The 15,480-nt window shown below is 40.1% G+C and overlaps 1 protein-coding gene across 1 annotated transcript in view; it reads left to right on the top strand.

Annotated features, from left to right (window-relative positions):
• LOC122661912 (transformation/transcription domain-associated protein-like) overlaps positions 1-15,480 on the top strand; it is a 96,722-nt gene that overhangs the window by 56,860 nt on the left and 24,382 nt on the right. The window contains exons 19-21 of the mRNA XM_043857423.1: positions 7,369-7,518; positions 7,629-7,850; positions 7,980-8,201. Of these exons, the coding sequence (XP_043713358.1) occupies positions 7,369-7,518; positions 7,629-7,850; positions 7,980-8,201 (594 nt within the window). The remainder of the gene's footprint in view (positions 1-7,368; positions 7,519-7,628; positions 7,851-7,979; positions 8,202-15,480) is intronic.

Genomic DNA, 15,480 nt, shown 5'->3' with positions numbered 1-15,480 from the left:
GCAAAACCTGTGGATATCCGTATGGATCCAAAAAAAAAAATTGGGATTGATGATGGTGAACCTCTTAAAGAGGTACATTCCTACAGAAGCTTGATTGGAAAGCTAATATACTTGACTATCACTAGGCCGGACATATCATTTACTATTGTGTTCTCAGTCAGTTCATGCAGTCGCCTTGTAAGTCTCATTGGGATGCAGCGGTTCGGGTTCTTAGATCTTTGAAGGGTGCTCCTGGAAAGGGGCTTATTTATCGTCCCAATAGACATATAGAGTTAGTTGCGTACTCTGATGTAGATTGGGCAGGTTCGGCTAGTGATCGTCAGTCTACCACAGGGTATTGTACTTTTGTTAGAGAGAACCTGGTCACGTGGCGAAGCAAGAAACAATCCACAGTTACCAAGTCTAGTGTTGAAGCAGAGTATAGAGCTATGGCGCATACTATTGCTGAGTTGATGTGGATTCGGTCACTTCTCCTTGAGATGGGTTTTCCGGTATCGACTCCTATGAAAATGTATTGTGACAATCAGGTAGCTATCTACATTGCTAGTAATCCGGTTTGTCATGAGAGGATCAAACATATTGAAGTGGATTGTCACTTCGTTCGCAGTGCCATGTTGAAGAAGTTGGTCAAGACACCGTTTGTTTCTTCGTCTGGTCAGTTAGCTGATGTCTTTACCAAGTCACTGTTTGCTCCTAGTTTCCGTTCTTGTTGTAATAAGTTGAGCATGAGTGATATATATGCTCCAACTTGAGGGGGAGTGTTGAAGTATTACCGTCAGGATCTAGGGGTAGTTTAGTCTTTACATTCGCTTTTCTATTATTCTTAAAGCTTATGTAAAGTCGAGTAGTTGTAAGGGCAGAATAGTCCAAGGCTTTATTTTGGGATTTATTATTAATAGAGAGGGATAGACCTGTAGTAGAACATTCTGTTCTAGCCGCAGGCTCTCTCCCACCGTTGAGCTTATGTGTTTCTCTTCTTCCTCGCTTTCTCTTCTTCTTTTTCTGTTTCTTCTAATCTGGTTGTAAGAATATGTTATTCTAACACCCCTCTCGATCTAAACTTGACCCACGGGCCTTCCAATGTATCTCCTTTGGTATTTTACCTCTCAAAAGGGTTATAAATGTTATCATCCTCCCTCTCAGAAACTTTTTATAACTATGGATGTCACTTTTCATGAAGATGAATTACCAATCTTCTCTTTAGGAGGAGACTCTAGAGGAAGAGAATCCTTCAACTCCTTTTATCATTGATATTGTTCGTCTTTAGGGGAAGCAAACAAATGAGATTGACTCCACTGCCATGAAACAAAAGGATCTGCTCACCTATTCTCGGAGAAAGGAAAAGGACTGTCTTGATGTACCATGTCCATCTGCGCTCCCTGAGCTGGCTTCACCAACCCAAGCACCAGGTAATGAATCTCCTCCTCCTCCTCCTAATGACCTTCCTATTGCTATTAGGATAGGAGTCGGAACTTGTACCGAACACCCTATTTCTAATTTTATTTGTGCCACTTCAAAGATACGATCAAAATCTGGTAAACATAGCACCTGAGCTTCTGCCATCTTTTGCTTAATCAGTGGACAAGCCTTTGTGGGAGGGTGTCCATTGGAATTTGTCCTTTCTCGTCTTCATACATTCGGTAATGGGTACCATAACAACACTGAAGTTCCAAATGAAATGCCAATAAAACAATGCTAAGCCTTGAAAACTTCTTACTTCGGTCAAAGTTCTGGATATTTGCCATTCAACTATGTTCTTGATCTTCTTTGGATCAGGCTCCACTCTTTTGAACAACACAAAAAAACCAAGGATAACAACCTTTGGTAAAATGATTGAACATTCCTTGAGGTTGATGTAGAGCTTTTCAGCATGCAACACACTCATCACACGCCTCAGATGGTCTAAGTGTTCATCTTGCCCCTTACTATACATTAGGATGTTGTCGAAGTATACCACGAGCAACTTGCAAATAAAAGGTCGGAGAACTTATGTCATCACCTGCATAAATGTGTTCGGAGCATTAGTATGACCAAAGGGCATGGCTTTCCCGCTTGTACAGTCCGTCCTTAGTATTGAACGTCGTCTTTCATTCATCTCTGGGGCAGATTCGTCTCTATTGATATCCACACTTAGATCATTTTTGGAGAAAATCATAACACCGTTCAGCATGTCTAACATATCATCAAGTCTAGGAATTGAGAACCTATACTTGATGGTAAGCTTGTTGATGGCCATGCTGTTGATGCACATGCGCCGTGATTACAACATACAGACTCATGCTTTCTATTATGAATCCCTTTTTCAGGAAATTCATTCACTTGTCTCTTGAGCTAGGGGAGCTCAATAGGGGCTGAGACGATAAGTGGGAAACATAGTTGTCAAGGTGTCACTTAGATGACCGCTTTGGCATCCAGGCGCCTTGACAACTAGTGTCTCCTTGTTGGTGTCGCCTTGCGTCCAGGCCCCCTCCAACACCTTGGTTCACCTAGACGTCATGACAATTACAGTGGGAAGAATCAGCATAATTCCCTTAAAGGTTTGAGAAAGTTAGTTTCAAGTACAGTGACTACAGTCACAATTTCTTAAGTAACTAAAGCCAAGATGAGACCTGTCTCCTTGCTGGTCTCTAAGAATTCCTGTTGAGATAAAGCTAAGAGCTTCTTCTCAGCACACGGCCCCTTGCTTGTACTCGGTCCTCCTTATTGTGATATGTCTTGTGGATTCTCATTTGCTTGGTGTGTCTTGCCAACAGATTGTAAAATCTGTTGTTACCTGGATTGGGCAGCTCTAACCTTTGTCTTCGCAGCATGTTGAGTGGATTAAAAACTAAAGGTTTGACCTAGAAGTCAAAGAAACACTAATTCTTGGTGCCTCCAACCAACACATTATTGTTGTACATCCATGGCCGTCCAAGTAAAACATCCGTCAACACCATGGGTAACCATGGGTATGACATCACAACTTCAGCGGTACAAAGCATCATTGGTTGACTTCTAATGTTTTGTTGTTGCGAAGTGATACCTAGTATGTTTTGTGGATGCACCTCTGGCTTCAATTTCCCTTCAATATGAAAGATTGTGAGACAACATTTATGCAACTCCCACTGCCCACTAGACATCCGAGCGTAAAATATGCAATGTCAGAGCCAATCTTCACCCTTCAATCCAGCAACGAGAATTTGATTCATGACATTAACCTCATAGATATCGTCATTATTTTCTTCATTTAGGGTAATGTTGTAGTCCTCATCTTCATGGACTACATTAATAGCCAAATTATCATCTTCTTGGGGGTCACAAACTTGCATCTCTGGATTGGCTTCAATGGTGGCAAGGACTGATTTGTTCTTGCGACGTTGCAGACAGAACTTGGCAAAGTGTCTGAACCTGTTGCAATGATTTGGTTGCACCTCCACTAGTCGTGGGAGCCTTACCCTTATCTGCCGAGAACTGTGGAGCTTGATTAGGATACCCACTTGGTTTATTGGCTGTAAAATTTCTTCTACTATCTCTGGATTGTGGGTTGAACCGCCGGGTGAATGTCTTAATCAAATCTTCAGCCGAAAGAGCTTTCTCAAAGCAATCATGTAAGCTAGTAATGCTCGTAACTCCCATCTTATCTCTAATTTCAGATCGTAGCCCCAATCTGAAACGGGAAATCATCTGGTCATCTTCCTCGTTCAGTCTAGTACGGGCAATGAGGTTGTCAAATTGATCCATATATTCTTCAACTGAGAGAGACCCTTGCCAAAGGGTGTTGAGCTGATCATGAAGTCTTCACCGAAAAGTTTAAGGCATGTACTTTTTTAATTCCTCCTTCATTTCCTCACAAGTAGTGGGTTCTTGTCAACGACGAATTAACTTCTCTTCATAGTTATGCCACCATTCTCTCGCTGTCCCCACCAATTTGGAACATGCCAACTTACAATTTCCGGACCTCTGATAAGTCGTATCAATCAAAGTAATCATCAAGTGCACACATCCAATCAAGGAACTGTTGTGGGTCATGTCAACTGTTGAACTCCTTCAATTCCAGCTTTATTTTATGGGTGTCGTCGAACTGCCTCAGTCTTGTATCACGATGAAAGGGTGCTGGAGCATGTTCTTCAAAGGTGGCTGGTGTATATAGAATCCTTTGAGCAGGTCAAGGAAAGGTTCAAGGAGCTTGATTAACTGTGGACTGCTTTTGTCCCACCGTTTGTAACGCTAAAGAGTCCGTATGTTTCTCTTTAGTAGTCATTCTTTCAGTTAACTGTCAGAAGAAGTGCCCAAGAATGATTTGGCTTGTAACTAGTGACAGAGGCCCTTTATTATTTATATAGATTGGATATGAATTACAAATATGGTATGCTTAACTAGGGCCGAGTCACAATACGCTCAGCATCCTTAGCCTCTACATACATTGAATCTGGACAGCTAACCCTTATCCTTAATACTCCCCTTCAAGTTGGTGCATAGATATCTTTCATGTCCAACTTGGATACAACAAGATGGAATGACTTAGATGTCAATCCCATTGTGAATACATCAGCAAGTTGATCTTCTGAAGTGACGAAAGAAATGCAGATCAAGCCTTCTTCAAGTTTCTCTTTAATGAAGTGTTTGTCAATTTCAATGTGCTTGGTCCTATCGTGCAAATAAAGACACATTGGTCCCTCATGAGTCACTCCTAAATCAACAAGTAATACTTTGAGCCAGATGAGTTCACAGACACCTTGTGCCATTGCACTGTACTCGGCTTCTGCACTTGATTTGGAAACTCCAGATTGTTTCTTACTTCGCCATGTGATCAGATTACCTCCAAGGAATGTACAATATCCTGAGGTTAAATGACGATCATCAACAAAGCCTGCCCAATCAGCATCAATAAAGGATTCCAATTTTGGATTAGTATTGTTGAAGAATAGGATGCCTTTTCCTAGAGCTGATTTTAAGTACCACAGAATTCGATATACTGCCTCGAGATGAGCTGCCTTTGGGTCATGTAGAAACCGGCTCACAACTCCCACAACATAGGCAACATCAGGTCGGGTATGAGAGAGGTATGTCAGCTTTCCTACAAGACACTGATATCGTTCCTTATCCACTGGACCACCTTCCTGATTGCTTAGTTGATGATTAACTTCAATGGGCGAGTCTGCAGGCTTGCATCCAAGCATCAAGGTCTAAGACATACTTTCTTTGGGAAATGAAGATAACCTTGCTAGATCAGGCTACCTCAATTCCAAGGAAGTACCTGAGTGGTCCTAAATCCTTGGTTTCAAATTCTGCTGCCAACTGAGTCTTCAATACAATGATCTATATATCATCACTGCCAGTTATAACAATGTTGTCAACATAGACTATAAGAGAAGTAATTTTAGCCTCCTTTCGTTTGGTAAATAGGGTGTGATCAACATGACATTTTTTGTACCCAAACTTCTGTATGGCTTTCTGGAACTTGCCAAACCAAGCCCAAGGGGACTAGTTGAGGCCATAGAGGGGTTTGCACAGTCGAAATACTTTCCCAGTTGTTGATGGCGAATCAAAGCCAGGAAGAATGTCCATATATACGTCTTCTTCAAGATCTCCGTTCAAGAAGGCATTTTTCACATCTAATTGCTGAAGATTCCATCCAAGATTTGCGGCAAAGGATAGCAAAGCTCGAACAGAGTTCATCTTTGCAACAGGGGCAAAGGTGTCCTGGTAGTCAATGCCATATGTTTGGGTGAAGCCCTTGGCAACTAATCTTGCCTTGTATCCTTTAAAGGTCTCATCTGCCTTCTGTTTTATAGTGAAAACTCACTTGTACCCTACTAATATCTTTCCTTCAGGATGAGGAACAAGCTCCCAAGTATCATTTTTCTTCAAGGCCTGAATTTCCTCTACAATAGCATTCTTCCATTTTGGATCTATGATAACTTCCTTCTAACTCTGTGTAACAGACACAAAAGATAGCGAAGAAACAAAGGCACCGTTGGAGGGAGATAACGATGTACACTGTGAGTTACTATTTTGAATGATCACTTGCTAATTTTGAAATCTAGTCCTTTCTCCTCAACTATCCTTGAGATTTGGTTGTAGTTTTGAGAAGTCAAACCACCCCTAATACCCTACAGTAGGGATATCTTCCAATCAGAAAAGCCTAATTGTTATTTCTGTTACATGTTGAGTTTCTTGTTACTTAGACTTTTACCTGTCCTCTGAATCAAGGTTTAAAGTATCGGTATCGAGTATCGTATCAGCCGGGTGATTTTAAGAGACGTATCGTATCGTATCGTATCGGAGATACGTATCGAACAATACATATACGCATAGAAATGGTCAAGATACACATGGAAATACACTTTGGGAACAAAAAAAAATATAAATAAGCAATATATAACAAGTGTCGTGCATAAACAATAAAATGGTGAATAATGTATAACCAAACAAGTGCATTAAATTGAAATTGTTATAAAAGATGAGGTTTCTTACATTTTGTAATTGTCTATAGTCATGAAGAGTATTGGATGATGCAAAAGATGATGTTGTAGTACTCCTTAATTCGTTTTTTAGTCTAAAAGTAAGAAAAACCAAGATTAAATGCAAGATTTTAGACTCTTGGTTGAGAGTTTTCTTTTGTTTTTTTTGTTAGATTAGGAGTTGTATCGAGTTTGTGAGTGAAAATGGTTTTTTATGGAATGTATCGGTATGTATCGATAATGTATCGGTATGTATTGGTGCGTATTGATAATGTATCGGTATGTATCGAGCCGTATCAGCCTATACGTATTAAACCACCCACAGAACCCTTTACTGGACGTATCGATGGTATCGATACATATCGGTCGTATTGTATCATATCGGCCAATACATTTCGATACAATTCGAGGCAATCGGTATCTATCGTATCGGTATCGACCGATACCAATATGTATCGGTCCGTATCGTATCGGTCGATACTTTAAACTATGAGAAATGGTCAAGGTACGCATGGAAATACACTTTTCGTATTGTTGAGGCTGTAATAGCTAAAATACCTAGCTGTTCACCTTCTGATTTAGGTGTTTCTGTCGTTTTCTATTGCCGAAAGTTGGTGATATATTTTACTGATATTAGTGTGACTGTGAGTGATCCTGTTGTAATCTAGTCTCATAGTTGTCTATCCGAGTCCTAGTCTTACATTACCATTGCTTTGATAACACTGTTTATGATCTTGTTATTTTGTTCTGAAAATTGAGTGAATGCCTTTGAAAATTGGGGGACACTATAATGCAAATAAAAATATACATTCTGATATATTTGGTGAATCTACTGTCCTGGTCACATGATACCATTTGTTTTCTTTTCTTTGAGCGGATGTTTTATATGAAATGTTTTTCACCTTGATGCATTGAAAAAATGTAGGTGAAAGAAAGTAAATGGCTTGTCAAATGCTTTCTGAATTACTTGCGGCATGACAAGACTGAAGTTAATGTTTTGTTTGATATGCTCTCTATTTTTCTAGTCCACACTCGCATTGATTATACTTTCCTGAAGGAATTTTACATCATTGAGGTATGTCACATCCAGGACCAACTTTTGGGGGCAAATTTCATCCTTTAATTTGTCTTAGCATGCAGATTCGTGTGTTTGCTGGTAATGGTTTTGCATGTTCTTGTGTTCAGGTTGCTGAAGGTTATCCTCCACATTTGAAGAAAACCCTTCTAGTGCATTTCTTGCAACTTTTCCAATCAAAACAACTTGGTCATGATCACCTGGTTGTTGCTATGCAAATGCTCATTCTTCCGATGCTAGCACATGCTTTTCAGAGTGGCCAAAGTTGGGAGGTTGTAGACACTACTATTATCAAAATAATTGTTGAAAAGCTTCTTGATCCTCCGGAAGAGGTTTTTCCCCCCCTCGGCATTTGCCCAAATTTCTGTTTATTTCATGCCGTCATTTTCTCTAGTTTTTCTTTACCATTTTTTTATTTCCATCTAACAAACATTTTGCAATATCTTTTGCATCATTTGTAGGTTAGTGCTGAGTATGATGAACCTTTGAGAATAGAACTTCTGCAGCTCGCTACATTGTTTCTCAGATATCTACAAGATGACCTTGTTCATCATCGAAAGGAACTTATCAAATTTGGTTGGAATCATCTCAAGCGAGAAGAGAGTGCCAGTAAGCAATGGGCCTTTGTCAATGTTTGCCATTTCTTGGAGGCCTATCAGGCCCCAGAGAAAATTATACTCCAGGTACCTTTACAAATAATGTGTGAATTTAGTTATTCCAAGCATGTAATGCAAAGCTTTCAATGTTTGATGACTTTGTTTCTTTGATGACAGGGTACAATGTCTAGTTCTGTATAGTAATTATAGGATTGGAAATTGTTGAGAATAGGAATAATGGCTTGTGACTTTATGTTCACAGCTCCACTTTATTTATAATGAACTGGAGAACATTCTAGAATAGGTACAAGGACTGAAATATCCTTGAACCCGTATTACAACACTCCCCCTCAAGTTGGTGTATCAATATCAAACATGCCCAACTTGCTAACTATAGAACCTAAACTTAACTATTAATTCCCTTGGTGAGAATATCAGCTAACTAACAGCTAGATTGAATAAAAGGGATACAAATGAATCCTTGTTCCAGCTTATCCTTGATGAAGTGACGATCAATCTCGACGTGCTTGGTGCGATCATGTTGAACTGGATGTGCAATGCTTATTGCTGATTTGTTGTCACAATAGAAATGGATAGGCAGCTCAACATGAATACATAAATTTCAAAGGAGTCCTTGAAGCCAAAGAAGTTCACATATACCATGGGCCACAGCCCGAAACTCTGCTTCTACACTGGACCAAACAACTGTAGCTTGCTTTTTGCTCTGTCAAGTAACCAAGTTGCCTCCAACAAAGGTGCAATAAGCTGAGGTAGATCTCCTGTCATCCGGACATCTTGTCCAGTCTACATTGGTGAAAGCCTCAACTCGCAAGTGATTGTAAGGAGAGGAAAGTGCACCTTTTGCTAGGGAAGACTTCAAATATCTCAAGATTCTAAATGTTGCCTCTATATGGGTTGAGTGAGGATCATGCATATATTGGTTAACCACACTCACAACAAAAGCTATATCTGGCCATGTGTGGGATAGATATATCAGTCACCCAACCAGCCTTTGGTAGCTACCCTTATCCACTGGCTCTCCATCCTTACTCTTTAAATGAGGATTAGGTTCTAATGGACTAAATGGAGTATCGGCAGTCTTACATCCTAGCAAAATATCAAGTGTATATTTCCGTTGGGAGTGGAAGATACCTTTAGTTGAATGAACAAACCTTGATCCCAAGAAAATATCGTAGCTTTCCCAGGTCTGATGCAGATTCATCATCCAAATGGGGTTATTTTATTAGGAATAAGCCTAGGGTTGGGATATATATATGTTGGGCCTTTGATCCCAAGGGTTTTCTATGTAATAGGCCACTTTAATGAGCCTAAACTAGGGGTATATAGGTTGCATACGGGATTAGCCCAATACTTAGTTTATTTTTATGTTTTTTAATTGACCGATTCAAATTGGTTGCATCCAATTAGTTCAATTTAAGTGATCATGTGACAACTTAAGTGGTCATGTGATGTAAGTTGGGCTAGATTAGGATTCTATAAGTCCAGCCATGTTTTTAGTCTATTTCCTTTAGTAGTCTAGTTTCCTAGTCAGTTTAAGTTACCTAATAGGTTAGGGTTAGGATTAGGCCTTTCCTTTTTAGTGTTCAAGTCTATTTTTGAGTCTTCTATATAAGTTTGTAAGGGAGGCCAGCATTGAATACGAATTTTGATTAATAAAAACTCAGCTTTATGCTTTCTGCCTTGTGGATCTCAAGGTGCTAGGGTGAGTGGACTCTCACGACTCCTTGCGTCTGTCCAGTACCAGGAGGTTCTTCTTCTTCTTCAATCGAGTTTCTTCAAGCTGTTGCTGCTGCTGCTGCCTTCGAAGGAGATCAAATCAGTAAGTAATTTTAGTTTCCTGCATATACCCTTCCCCTCTTCATCCTCTAACCTAATCCATCCTTTCCCATCGACCCAATCAGGTTACTACAGCCAGCCTTCCATCCCCTCCATTAAACCTGCAACTATTCCTTCGAATTTTAGCTTGATCCCCAAGCATTCACCTTCCAACCATCAGATCTGTGCCAAATTTCCAGCAAACATCCCTCCCTCTCCCTCGTACTCTCGATCCCAATTTGAGTCCCATCTGACCATTTAAACCCTAGTTTTCAGCCTAGATCCTTAAACCTAAAACCCGTAACCCTAACCCTAATTCTGCAGATTTTCAAACTTAACCAAATCCAATTATTTTTATCCCATAATAACCCCCTAGACCTGCATATTAAACCTATTCCCATCCAAAACCCTAGAATTAACCTAAAACCTAGTGCTGTCCATTCGAACCAGCAACCCCTTTTGCTATTGATCCTGTTATCTGGCTCCTAGTAGGTCTCCTACCTCTATCTAGGACTACATTAAGGTCCTTAATTTCAAACTCTGTCCCCAAATAGGTCTTTAGTTTTTCTATTCTTTAAGATCATTCCCAGTGATTACTATGTGTCTTCTTGATAAACAAAAGTGTGATCAGCATTTTGTTTATTGCCAATTGAGACCATGGCTCTATGGAAACGACCGAACCAAGCTCTTAGGGATTGTTTAGACCATATAAAGCTCTCTTTAAGTGACACACTTTACCTTGTGTCTCTAGGGCAGCAAAGGCAAGAGGGATATCCATATACACCTCTTCTTCAAGCTCCCATAGAGAAAAGCATTCTTCACTTCAAGTTGTTAATGGTCCTATCCTTGGTTAACAACATAGGAAATAAATACCTTGATTGTGTTCATCTTAGCTATTGGGGCAAATGCTTCCTGATAGTTGATCCCATGAGTCTGAGTAAAACCTCTAGCAACCAGCCTCACCTTGTATCTTTCCACTGTTCCATCAGCCTTTTGTTTAACTGCGAAAACTCACTTGCAGCCTACGGGTTTCTTTCCTGGAGTAAGAGTCACCAAATCCCAAGTGTCATTTTTTCCTAGGGCACTCATTTCTTCATTCATTGCTTCTTTTCACCTTGCATTAGCTAATGCTTCCGGCCAAGTGTTAAGGATAGGAACATAGGCTAAAGAAGAAACAAACACATAGAAAGACAGAGAAAGAGAGTCATATGAAACAACATTAGAAATGGGATGCTTAGTGCAATTTCTACGTGGCTTACGAATAGCAATTGGTAAGTCAAGACTAGGATCGGAAGAAGACTCACCAGAAGAAACAAGGTTACTAGAAGGACTTGAGACTGGTAGTGCCGATTGTTTAGGAGCAGTGGTGGTGGTGGTATTATCAACTTGCTTTCTTTTATGCCACTTCCTCTAGTAAAATGTCTTCAAAGCATAGTACTATATCTCGCGATATATCGGTATCTCGGGCCTACCGAGATATCTAAAATATCCGAGATATCGCGAAATATGACCGAAATATTGCATTTTTTCTGCAATATTTCGGGGGTCCATCTCGGGGGGTATTTGGCCATATCTAGGCCTGAAACTTCATGGACAGCCTTATTTAAGCTTAATAAACACATTTAAACCATAAAATTGTAAAAATGTGAATTCAAATTGGTGTTTTGGGCTTGCACCCTTGATTGACATACGGTCGCCGACCCTAATGTATAAATAGTTAAATACACATAGATTAGGCAGTTAATATTTAATAATAGTATTTAACTTCATCACATATCAAGTTAAAGCCAATACACATTGATGAGTACCATGATTCTCATAAACTCCATAATATTCAATAACTCGCTTAAAGCCTTAAAGGCAATAAACTAAGTGTCAAAGTTAGTAAGTCACAAGACTCGCAAGTCACAACTCACAAGTTCATAGATCAATGAAATCACAACTTAAGTTACAAATTACAAGTGTTAAACTGCTAATAGTAGTTGCTGTGCCTCCCTGGATCAATCCCACTCATGCCTCGCTGGAGTCGACATCCATTGCTCTCTGTTTGAAGGACATATGTGGACCACGGTATAGAATCGGAGAAGAAACGAGTGTAGTCATCCACAAGTGTCACGTAAATGGAATCATCAACATATTGTAGGTAACCTATCCTAGGATATAAACTAGGGTTACCAATCGATCCAGTCCGTGAAGAAGATGATCCACTGTGATATGATGTTGACGCCGGCGCAAGAGGCGATGGCATTGGCTGCATGTATGGCTGGTGAGGTTGGTAGCTAGGTCTGCTAGGGTGTGCAAAGATGTTATCTACAAAAGATGATCCAGTATGTCCCTGGGACTGGGACTGGTAGTCATAGTCCCCTACCCCACTAAACTGCCCATATGATGATGATCCATATCCATATCCACCGTAAGGTTGTGATGCACCATAATCCGATGCCAATGGAGTGGTATGTGCGTCAAAAGATGGGGCACGCCAATGTCCAGTCGGTCCTCCCTCCCTATCACCCATACTAAAACCACCAACAGAGCTAGATAGGTTATCAATGTCCATGTGATCAGGTTGCAACTGTGTTTGTCAACCCCTACACTTCCTGTTGTATGTATGTAGGGGGCCTCTCGAGGGTGGGGGTGCGGGGGCACGTGCTCCGTGGTCCGTATCTTGTGTGGCATGATCAAACTGTGTCTCTCCAATGAATCGGAGTGGCTCTACAGGTGCTGTATCCTGGGCCTCCTGGCCTACCACATAACACTCTCGCATGCCGTCAAATTCTTCACCAGCATCACCACCACCAACATCACCACCACCAGCATCACCATCACCACCACCAGCATCACCATCATCATCATTTGAGGACTTAGACCAGTCTTCATCATCAGCAACATTGCCACCAATGTGCTTGAACAATGGCTAGAGTGTTGGATGAGAGCTTGGAAGAGTGGAAGAACAGGCAAAAGACTGAAATTCCTTAGCAAATGCAGCTCTCGGTCGAAATATGGACCGAAATCTGTGAAATATTGTATTAAAGCCCCCCTTCACATGACACTTTAAGCCAAAATACCATATTTCGTCGATATCTCACGAGATATCGACGAAATATGGTATTTTTTCATTTCGACCTGATTTCGCATCTCGGTAAGCTTGAGATATACGAAATTTCGCGAGATTTTGAACCATGCTTCAAAGTGGTAGGTTGAGCTTGAGCTACTTAACTATATGGATGGATATGAACTTCCTGAGCTAGTAAACTCCACTCCATGATGGTAAAAAAAACAATGCTTGGATCTTTTAAGAGTTTCGAGATGTACCGATCAATCTTGAAATGAAGAGATGCCATTTTTGGTGTTCCCATCAATCCATTTTTATCCCTTTGCTTAAAATATCAAAGGGATTGTCAAACCTTATTTGGTGTGTGCGAATGCTCTCAAAATTGCTCTGAATGAAAATAGTTTTTAGACATCAAAACAAATGAATATTTTACCGCACTTTTGGTTTTTAGCAATGTTTTACCATATTAAGATTTAGGGAAAATTACGTGTACCACCCCTGTAGTTTGAATCTATTACATCTACCACCCCTAAAATTTCAAAAATTACTTCTGTACCCTTGAGTACGAACTCTGTTAGTTTTGAAAGGAAATGACCATTTTGCCCTTGTCCTATTCTTCTTTCTTCCAACCGCCGCCACCACCACCCCCATACCTTCCCCCTCCCTACTAACAATTCCTAGCCAAGTGCCCTATCTCACAGCAATTGTAACACCCACCGCCACCACCGCCGTAACCTCTACCACCGTTACGCTCAGGCAGAGGTAGAGGTTCTCTCAGTTGTTCAGAAGCAATGGAGGTTTCTCTCTGGTTTTTTTTTTTTTTGGTTGTAAATTCACAAAAATCCTAATCCTCGTGAAACGCACACCTTCCGTCGTCCACGAGCGTGGCACGTGGCTTCACCCTCAAGTCCCGGTTGTGGATTACATGGCAAATTGATTTCATGGTTACTTCGCTGATCAATTTCCTTCTTTTCTGGCTCTTGTAGCAGAGGGACAGCTACTAAAGCCACCATTCTCTCTTTTTTCACCTGGAATCTCTACTTCAATCCCTGCTTCAATGGAGTCATGGATTCGAGGAGAATGCTCCCTCCTGATTTTGAATAGTGAAAAGTCAAAATAGGAAACATAAAACGATTATATTTTTGAAATCGAAGCAGGATAAACTCTCTCAAGCTTTTCTCTCCTGAGTTTAGCAGAACTTTGAATGGAGTTGGCGTCACGAGGAAAATCAATGAAAGGGCAGAGATTTTAAATGATGGGTAGGGACAACAATGAACAAATTTCTGGTGGGAACTGATTTTGTGAAACTTCATCACTCAACATGGTCCATCCTCATGTTACACCAACATTAACATCAGACCATGAACACATAACATTTTCGTCATCCTGAAGCCATTATAACCTGCCACATGGGGCTATTAAGCGAGCACCAACCTTGGACAACTTAGCATGAGAAAACCTTCACCGCAAGATCCTTCTGCAAATGATTGGTTATCAATTGCAAAACCCTCACTCTTACAAAAGAATAGCTGAATCGTTTCTTCATTTAGTAACGAAACCCATTTTTTCCCATTGTCACCACTGTCGGCGGAAGCCAGAGATTCTTCTGCCATTGAAGCTTCAGTTGCTCTAAAGACAAGATTCCTGTAATTTCACTGGCTTCAAAAAAAAAGTACAGGGGAAATGGGTGAGAGCATTTACCAGCCATGTTTTCAGAATTGGAGTTTTGGGAGGATGACGATGTTGAAATTGAATTCTTGCTCAAAAGCAGAAAAGCCTTTGGATAAAAAAGACTGCACGAGAGATTCGAGAGTGTGATCCTAGGATGATTTGTTGATTGATTCGTAGCCGAGGCAGAGGTTCTCTTGGTTGTTCAAAAGCAATGAAGATTTCTCTGTTTTTCGGTTTTTTTTTTTTTTTTTTTTTTTTTTTTTTTCCATTTTGAGAAGATGATGTTTTGGGGGTAAAAAAGTAATATTATTTTATTTCAAGTAGGGGTAAATAAGGATGTGGTTTTATTAAGGGTAATATGGGCATTTAGATTAAAATTGGGTGATGACATCATCACTTAACTGTTCTAATCTAACAGTAGGGGTATGGTTGTAAGGTTTTTTCAAAATACAGGGGAGGTTTTTGAAATAGATAAATTTTCAGGGGTGGTAGACGTAATAGATTCAAACTACAGGGGTAGTAAACGTAATTTTCCCTAAGATTTATGGAATTTTTAGATTTAAGAAAACCCCCAGCATTTAAAAGTTGAAAATTTCACTTACTCCCAAAAATCCAGTTTTTGTTCCACTACTAGGGGGGTTGAATTTTCATCCTCTTGGAATTTTATTTTTTGACTATTTTTATTGGATTCAAATAAGGGGTATTAGCTTATTTATGAATAATATCTTAAGCAAATGAAGATATTAGGGATAAATAAGTGTCAGTTTTTGTTCCACTACTAGGGGGGTTGAATTTTCATCCTCTTGG

This window comes from Telopea speciosissima, chromosome 5 (assembly GCF_018873765.1).
Source record: "Telopea speciosissima isolate NSW1024214 ecotype Mountain lineage chromosome 5, Tspe_v1, whole genome shotgun sequence".
Taxonomy (NCBI): Eukaryota; Viridiplantae; Streptophyta; class Magnoliopsida; order Proteales; family Proteaceae; genus Telopea; species Telopea speciosissima.
This window is presented reverse-complemented; position numbering and strand designations above follow the sequence as displayed.